Genomic DNA, 9,182 nt, shown 5'->3' on the forward strand with positions numbered 1-9,182 from the left:
AGATGTTCAAGCTCAGACGAAGCGATTTATCGATCAAACTGAAGATTGTGTTAAGTAGGAATCAAGTCGAGTTTGTATATGCATGGATGGCATTATGTAAGACAAAATAGTCATATCAACTATCGAGGAGTGCCTCAAGAGTACTTTTTAATTATGTTTAATCCGGAATAATTCAATTTCAAAAGTATTGATCGTAAGATCACACACGAATGGTTAGTATAATGAAAAATCGCACAATTTCCTTAGGCGATGACTAAGTGAATAGACAGACGCTCATAGGCCTCCGGTTAATAGGATTCATATAAAATCATATAATAAGCTGGTATCAAATCTAGATGTGAGGACCCTCTTGTACCTTCACGAGACAAACTCTTATCCAACCCTAGTTCATAGGCATGTTTCATTTAAAGTAACCGGCTCCTCGGCTTCTCAAAACATCACCGCCACTTACTCTAATTGTCCTCTTCAGCTTCCCCTTCTCGATGTGAATAAATCATTTGGTGGCATGTAGTGGTTGACCAGCCAATTGTACGAGGGCAACGAACCGTAATGATCAATTTTAGGTGGGTGTGTCCCACACTTAATTAGGCCTTGGCTGAAGACAAAAAGCTCTTGTCAAATTGCACTGCGTGCTGGTGCAGCCTATACCCACACAGTCAAACAACCTAGTACCCATTTGATCTTTCCACCTGGCCATCTCAAAAGTTACTCCTAGATATCAGTTACTACGCTTAAAAAGTACTTACCTATACCACAGCAAAAAAATAATCACAAAAACAAGTAATATTGGCGTTAGTGAAGGGCACTTCTGATATTTTTCTAGGGTCTCTCTTTTAGCCCTTCTCAATATGTTAATGCAGAGGTCACAGTGCATTGATTAGTTTGTGGTTAGCTTCATCATCTGCATTAATTGATGTATAAACAACTGCACCGACAGCTAAAGAAGGGAACCACCGAGTTAATCTGGAGATTAGCTCTGTACGGACTTTAATATAATGAACAACGAAGAACGGGCTTTAAGGAACAGTTGTGTGGATCAGCAAGTTACAGCTCCCCAAGCAGTACTAATTAATGCCGACAATAATTAGCATGGTAAGTTGAGACAAATCTCACTTTCTGGAATTAATTCAAAAGAACTTTCTTGAGGGAAACTCATCGAAAACCTTTCTTGTATGAATTTAGAATATTACAACTTGATGAAATAGTTCCCTGCACAATCTCGTCAACCATAACATGGCGACATAAAAGTTTGTGGCATGATTCTCATGTAATATTCGACGCAATGGTCTTGTTAACGAGTTTTTTTAAAATACTTTTTAAAAGAAAAATGAGAAACCGACTGCACCGTTATTCTTGAATGGGTGACGATGCAGTGACCGTGCATTGCAGATTTCCCCAAGATTTGTCCGGTTTCCTTGGAAAATCAAGAATCCATGCAAATCACACCTAGTGGGATTTCCCTTAAATAACAAAAATTTGGCCTAAGTAAAAAGGGAGAAAAACCTAAAATTAGTAATGACCAAGATCCAAATAATCACAAATATATGAAACAATATACGTTTGATCTAAATCTTATATTACATTTTAAGGTAACATTTCTTTTTCTTTTTTTTTATGCTTACATCAATCTTCTACCATATTTTAAAGAATTATACTTTCATTACTATAATTCCTTTCATACGAGTTTAAAACTTTAATGCCAAATATAACAACTATAATACGTTGTTCAAGTACAATATACTTGTGTGTGATTAAAGTTAATAAGGGACTAGTAAACTTTCTTTTTCGAAAAGCGAGACTAACTTGTTTTTCATTGCGTAGATGAAAGAACATAGTCGTTGGGTATGTGATATGAAAACATTAAAAATTCAGAGTCCACCATTTATATTTTCATACTTGATGTTTACTTTTCTCGTTTATCAATTCTCAAATGTTATTTTTATTTTTCTCTTTTTTTTCCGCAATATTGACCTATAAATTATGAGATATGAATGCCAAGATGTTTGATGCTCGCCTTTGATATTTAAAGGAGTTTGAAACCGATGCTCTGTTTGCCAATTCTATGCAAAAACAGAACGTGGTCCTGCTGGTATCTTTATTAATTGCCTGTAACGGTGCCGTTATGCTAGCCAAATCCTTGTTAAAACATACTTTGCCAGAATTATTTCTATTTCGAAAATTTTTATTACACATAATATAACAAAAACAGTGTGTGAAACAGTTGTAAGTTCCCCTTGAGTATAGTTAGTTCCACAATTGTTGTGGAAGCACTTATTAAGAAAATCCTCGACATGACAGCAGATTTGCAGCTATAAGTTCTGACTGACATTAAAAATTATTGAAAACTAAGTAGGGTATATCCTTCAATGGACATTTAGAGGTTAGAGATGTCGCGGGTTGTTTCTGAGACACTGATTAAACATATTCTGTCGAGAAAATTTTAATTTTAAAATGCTGATTAAATTTCGCGCAAAACTTTTAATGCATTGAAATTATAGTGTTCCTTGATTACATACTTCACGTGTTTCCATGACGTGCACTTTAACTAAATTCCTTTACAAATATGGGCATACTTAATTGATATCGAGGGAAAGACATTCAAAATCATCATTTTACGATAACATCCTCAGGACTTGGGCCGAGATAATACTTACGTAGAAATTAGTGTCAATGCTCAAGATTCAACATTAGATAAGAAAAATCTTATGGAGTGATTCATAAGTAAACGAACCAATCTTAGGTACAAGAAAATGTGAAAAATCAAGAATTACCCAACATTGTATTTTATTAAACCCTTTGTTACAAACACCAAAACAATTCTCTGACCGTCCCTCCCATCATTCATGATATCACATCTCAGTCCAAGTCACTGCACTACACCGTACACGTGGCCAAATGTATCGTCACCAATCGTCAGTACTACCACCACCACCACCATCATGATTTTGCAGTTAGATACCTATGAAGAGGAGCTTTATCATCCAATCTTCACACATCACTTCTCGCGTCCCTTGACGTATCCCGCAGCATAGAAATTATTGAATGTGCAGTTTGGGCTGTAGTCAGCCACCGAAGAAGACATGAAATCTTTTGGCCCCATCTCTCTCTCTCTTCCAAGACTTCCAATTATTTAACAATGATGATATGAGATTTCTTTCTGGTTTGCCCTTTCTTGGGTCTAGAGAGACAGAGAGACAGAGAGAGAGAGGGAGAGGGAGAGAGATAAATGAGGTGTCGTGGGAGAAATGGGACATTGGACAAATGAGATGGAGATTGGGACAAGCCCTTGATGAGCTAGAGAGATGAATATGCAAGAGAGCGAGAGGGCATTGAATGAGGGGAAGAAAAAGATTCGAGATGAGGACACAATCTCCGCATGCAATAGTGATAGCTCGTACACAAGAGAGAGAGGTGATTATTTCATTCTTATTACCACTATGTGACGCAAAGAGGGACGATAACTTGTTGCGTGGAACATAGAGGGGACAATGAATAATTAATGAGGAGGACTCAAAAGGAAGAAAAAAGATACATCCTCTACAACGATACAATAGTATTGGAGAAATGTAAACCAACACCGAAGGACCTGTTTAAGGTAACTTTCTCGTTAAAACGGAGATAGTTAGAGGTTCATGTTTTCCTCCGGATCGGTCTTCTAATTGGTGGGTTATACAAGCCCGGACATTGTTCGTGTTTATTTTTAGTTAAGTTTGCATGCGGGCGATGTCTATATTTCTAACCCGTCAATCAGAGACCCGATTCGAGGAAGCTTTTATTTCGATTAGGAATTGAGAAAAACAAAAGCATAAGACTGTATATTGGAGAGAAGGATGGAGAGTATCCTCTCTCAATTTCTTGGTCACAACAAAAACCCCAGACACTTTATTGTGTTTCTTGGCCAAGAAATGCAAATGAGATACGATGCAATTTCATAGAAAGGACATATATTGTGCACTCGAGGAAGAAAATGCCACCGAATCTTCGACCAGAGGACACGAGGACCCCATGGCCGAAGCGGGGCATCCAAGTTCAACAAGTTTTGGGTCAAGACTCCTAATAACAGGGAGAAATCCTAACTTCAAACTCGACGGACGTACAAAACCACAATTGTCTATCTTATCCTAACAATGTTGTTTATCTCTTGTTCATGGGGAGAAGGAGAGCAAATGCGCCAAATCACAAGGGGGGTTAGCGCAATTTTACCCATGTAAGTTAGGACGAGATGTGACGATTGTCTCCTTGTGTGTGAAACATACATGGAACACAAAAGCGTGTGGGTGAATTGAAATTGAAATAGTTGGACAAAAGAAGATGTTGGAAAAGGGCCAATGCAACGTACGACCTGGTCACACAGAGAGAGAGAGAGAGAGAGAGAGAGAGAGAGAGAGAGAGAGAGAGAGAGAGAGGTGAATTTCTAGTTCGATTTTGTGGCTCTTGGCGAAACGAAATGTATTTCGAAATTCTGCTAGAATTTCATTTTTTGTTCCTTGTTGGGCGAGAGAGAGAGAGAGAGAGAGAGGAGAATAGACAAAGGAAAAGGCAAAGGAGCAGAGGGGGGGAAGAGGGGCAGTTCGGATTGAGAATAATGGTGAAAGGCACGAGACATGAGAAGACCCATTAATATGAGAGAGAGAGAGAGAGTGATGAGCTGCTTATGCTGTATTTCTCCATGGCCATTGCTCTTCATTATTCACTCCTCCCTCTCTCTCTCTCTCTCTCTCTCTCTCTCTCTCTCTCTCTCTCTCAATCATCGTCACGTCGTTTTTGGTTCGCTCCTCCCGATGATCCCCCCCAGAATTCCACGCCTTCTTCCCTTCTTCCTCTCTCTCTCTCTCTCTTAAACGACAGCTCTATGGCCTAGTCAACCTCACGTATGTCCGTATGCTACATGCTCTCTCGCGTTCTTGAGTTTGAACCGTGCTTTGCTTGCCTTTGCACTAACTTCTACTACTCAAAGACCCGTAAAACACCCACGATGTGGAATGAAATCTTAAGGCGCTTCCCGATAGCATGCGAGTCTCGCGAACTGCCGTCTTGCTTAATCCGATAGCGCATGCAAGTTGGGTTCGCACGTGTTAACAACGCTCGAGATGTCGTCTCTATCGTTCTTTTATCAATTATGTTGTAGGTGTATTGTTTCATCTACACAAACCTATTCAAATTAATTAGGCGTGTTTCTTTAAGGTCGTTATGATTTTGAGTAATATCGACTTTCATAGATCTGGATAATTGCTAAAATTCATTCATAAAGATCCAGAGTAATCAAAACATTTCGTTTTGGTGGAAACATAAGGAAAAAATAATGGAGTGATCATGGTATATACTATTGTTCTAAAATATTTTTACATAAACGGTTTGTGTATATTTTTTTATAGAGAGAAGGTACGAGCACTTTTTTTTCAAAAAATAAAATTTTTCCCACTTTCATCTTTCCTATGTTAGACCTACTAGCTACACCTACACACAAATCATTCTCTCTCTCTCTCTCTCTCTCTCTCTCTCTCTCTCTCTCTCGGTCCCGTCTTCTATCTCTATCGAGTGATCAATCCCCTTCCCTGAAAATCTGAGAAACTCAAATTCCTCTCTCTCTCTCTCTCTCTCTCTCTCTCTCTCTCTCTCTCTCTCTCTCTCTCTCTCTCTCTCTCAACTGTTCAACCCGAACTAACCTCACCCCATTTTATTTATATATATGTATAATATAATATAGCTGCAGAAACCCTCATCGTCTCTCTTCGGTAGGCATATCAACACATTCCATATTTGAACCATATCTACTTTTTCAAAGTGAGGGCTCTACCATTTCTGTTTCTTGAACTCCATCCCCCTTTACAAAGCTTTGGACCCTCCATACCCTTCCATTCCTCTTCTTGACTCCAGCCCATAACAATTCGCGTCACTCCCTCCTCACAACCACAAGAACCATCCTTTTCCTCTTTCTCTCTCGCTGTCTTCTCTCTCGTGTGCAACGTAAAGCTTTGAGTTTCCGAAAAACCCCAGCGTTTTAGCACTAAACTGGTGCTGTCAAGAAACATGTGGATGATGGGTTACAATGACGATGGAGATCTGTACATGGCCGATGCCTTCAACGGCCGAAAGCTTCGCCCCCTCATGCCAAGGCCGGTCGCCAATCCTTCCCCTAATAACGGTGGCGGCACCACCGCCGCGCCGCCTTGCGTGAGCCGTATCCACGGTGCCACCGACATTTTTGCACTGAATCACCATCTTGGTATACATTGATCTCTTCTTCTCTTTCGTGTTTTTTAGTTTTTCATAGGATAAGGAAGCATGTAATCTTATATTCATGCTTTTGACTACATATGTAATATTCATCATTAGTTCCAGTTCATTTTCCTCCTTTTCGATGAATAAAGTCATTTCCTCAACTAGAACCACTTGCATTTTTGCAGCGACTATGGCTGAGCAAAGCAAAAGAGAGTTCAATTCGCCACAGGTCGTGGTGAGCTCGCGGTGGAACCCCACGCCGGAGCAGCTACGGACCCTCGAGGAGCTATACCGGCGTGGGACCCGGACCCCCAACGCAGACCAAATCCAGCAGATCACCGCGCAGCTCCGCCGGTATGGCAAGATCGAGGGGAAGAATGTCTTCTACTGGTTCCAAAACCACAAGGCCAGGGAACGACAGAAGCGCCGCCGCCAGATGGAGGCAGGCCCCGAGGAGATGAACCGCGATGCCGAAGAATCAGAAAGGAAAGAAACAGGTGACACTACACTCCCACATTGGGCTCTTGAGTTATAAAGGTCAAAGGGTCATTGCACATGCAGTTCATTTTCACGTTCTTTTCTATTTCTCATAACATTGGAGTTCACTTCATGCTCGTTGTTATCATCGATCTATCATGAGAAACCTGGGATTTTTTTTCCTGGGTGAGGGTCACATGGAATGTGGTAGACAGGACTAGAAGAGAGAATTATGGGATTGTTTTAGTCGTATTAGAGTCTTCTGATATATTGCTTTTTGTGATATATTCTGTTTGTTGGGTTGTGGTGTAAAGTTGTGTTCTTTCTGTTTTTCTTTTTGTCTACAGGCGCGAGTAGGACAGTGCTTGAAGTTGAACAGACCAAGAACAACTGGGCACCCCCTATAAACTGCAGTACACTAGCAGAGGTCCTTAATTTCCCTTTTTCTTTTTGAGTACTTTCTTTGTTTATAGTCATATACTTCTTTCATACAGCTTATATAGACTGCTCAAAAAGACCATTCTCTTTTGAATTTGGAACATACTTTTTCGTAATCTTGGTATCTCAAATGGGGTTCTATGAAAAGCAATTAAGGGTCACTTATGTTCATATGATTAGGAGATAATTCAAACTGGGACATTCATGACAGAAAGAAGATGAGAAAAAGAGCATTTGTTTTAAAGGATAATTCAGAGAAGAGAAGGTGAAAAAGAGAAGCTTTTTTTGTGTTTGTTGGGAAATGAAAAGAGTCGTCCAAAAGCTGCAATCCTTCCTTTCTGTCGGGGCAGCTGTTATGAAACTTAGCTGGGCTTTTCTGGGGGTCTGTGCTTCATTCATTCACTAATTCGGCTCATCTCATTCTTGGTCTCTCTCTCTCTCTCTCTCTCTCTCTCTCTCTCTCTCTCTCTCTCTCTCTCTCTCTCTCTCTCTCTGATACAAGCACGCCTAATGATACACAGACATGTACACATTTTCCTCTCTCTCTCTCTCTCTCTCTGCAGATCTTGATACAATGCAAGTCTAGGAAAATGAAATACACTTGATATCTTTTCCTTTACCCAGAAGAGAAAAGCAGAACATATTCTATTCAAACTCCAAGATAAGTCAAACCCATGGTGCAGCGATTGTCCCTCCTTTTTCTTCCCTGACGATTGTGTGATTATTTTCTCTAAAGGAATGTTGCGATATTATGCATAATATGACACAGATATAGAGTGAGTACATAAAACGATGCGACAGAGTGTGAGCGCGCGAACGTCTGAAGCATCACTAGTTAACTGGATATACCGGTTTCATAAGTCAATCTCAGTGTAGTTAACGTCACTGTTTAAGATATGATGAAAGCTTATATATCATTTGGACATACGTTAGAAGATGGAGCAAAATACTTAGTAAAAGTTGGAAAAGACAGTGCAAACCTAGCTGTAGCTAGTTAGTACGATCTTCTGGCCTCTCATGTCCAATGTCAAGGTCCTTTCTGGGACTCGAAGGGTACACTCACTTAGATTCCTAGGTGGGGGCAAATCATGAGTAGTCTCCTAATTTCTGTCATTTCAAATTTGTTGTTGGCTGCACGTAGTTTCCAAGAATTGTCATGTGTTTTGGCCCAATTGTTTCTTGAAAACTAAGAAATTTCTCCTCGTGAAATTTTTTTGTTTAGCAGGAATCTGCAGGAGCTACGACTCAAAAGGCACCAAAAGCAGGATCAGCAGCAACTTTGGCAGAGCGTAGAACGAGATCGTCGTCGTCTGATCAGTGGATCAAATTCGACGATGGAGAATTTCAGTGGACGAGAAGGCACAGCAACAGCAACCTTTTGGAGAGGAATGCCACGTGGCAGATGGTGCAGCTGCCTCCTTGTCCTCATCCCACCCACCTCATAAATACCACAACCGCGTCCACAGTCACACTGCCTGCCGCCCCAACCCTCCACCCTGCTGCTAGGGCATCGATGGACCCTAACAAGATCATCAAGGCTCATGACCTCAGGAGCTTCTTCGTGTCCTCGCCTTTCCGAGACAGCCCCGAATTGGCCAATGGCGGCGGCCGAGGGTGCGAGGAGGACTCACAAACCCTCCAATTGTTCCCTCTCCGCAGTGGCGATGACGTCGACGAGAAGAGCGCGAGCCCTCCGCCCCATCAGCACCAGTTCTTCGAGTTCCTACCTTTGAAGAACTAGCTAGGGCATGTTGCATGGATTTGTGGTTCTAAGAGCCTGTGCTCAGATCATGATGATACCATGGTGTATTGTGTTAGGGTTTCATTTCTTTAGCAATTATTATTATGTATGTTATGAAGATCTCTGGTTGGGAAAGTGGGTAGAGCCAAAAATGATGTTGGCCTTTTGACGCTTTACATTTAATGGGAGATGAAATGGAATATAGGATGTGTTTGGGGGTGTAAGAGGTAGGTAAATATTGCCTTAAAGTGAAATCGACCCATGTTGGTTCTTTCAATGAAAAATGAACTATATTCAATGAGAA

General features: G+C 40.8%; 1 protein-coding gene across 1 annotated transcript; it reads left to right on the forward strand.

Moving 5' to 3' along the window:
• Positions 1–5,640: 5,640 nt before the first annotated feature.
• Positions 5,641–9,182, forward strand: LOC115676709 (WUSCHEL-related homeobox 1). The gene is made up of 4 exons (XM_030599678.2): positions 5,641–6,226; positions 6,408–6,719; positions 7,047–7,126; positions 8,363–9,182. The coding sequence occupies exons 1-4, from the start codon at positions 6,031–6,033 to the stop codon at positions 8,876–8,878; spliced, it is 1,104 nt and encodes a 367-aa protein (XP_030455538.1). The 5' UTR covers positions 5,641–6,030; the 3' UTR covers positions 8,879–9,182.

The sequence above is a fragment of the Syzygium oleosum genome, unplaced genomic scaffold (assembly GCF_021117445.2).
Source record: "Syzygium oleosum isolate NSW1041296 unplaced genomic scaffold, Sole_v2.1 Sole_v2.17, whole genome shotgun sequence".
Classification (NCBI taxonomy): domain Eukaryota; kingdom Viridiplantae; phylum Streptophyta; class Magnoliopsida; order Myrtales; family Myrtaceae; genus Syzygium; species Syzygium oleosum.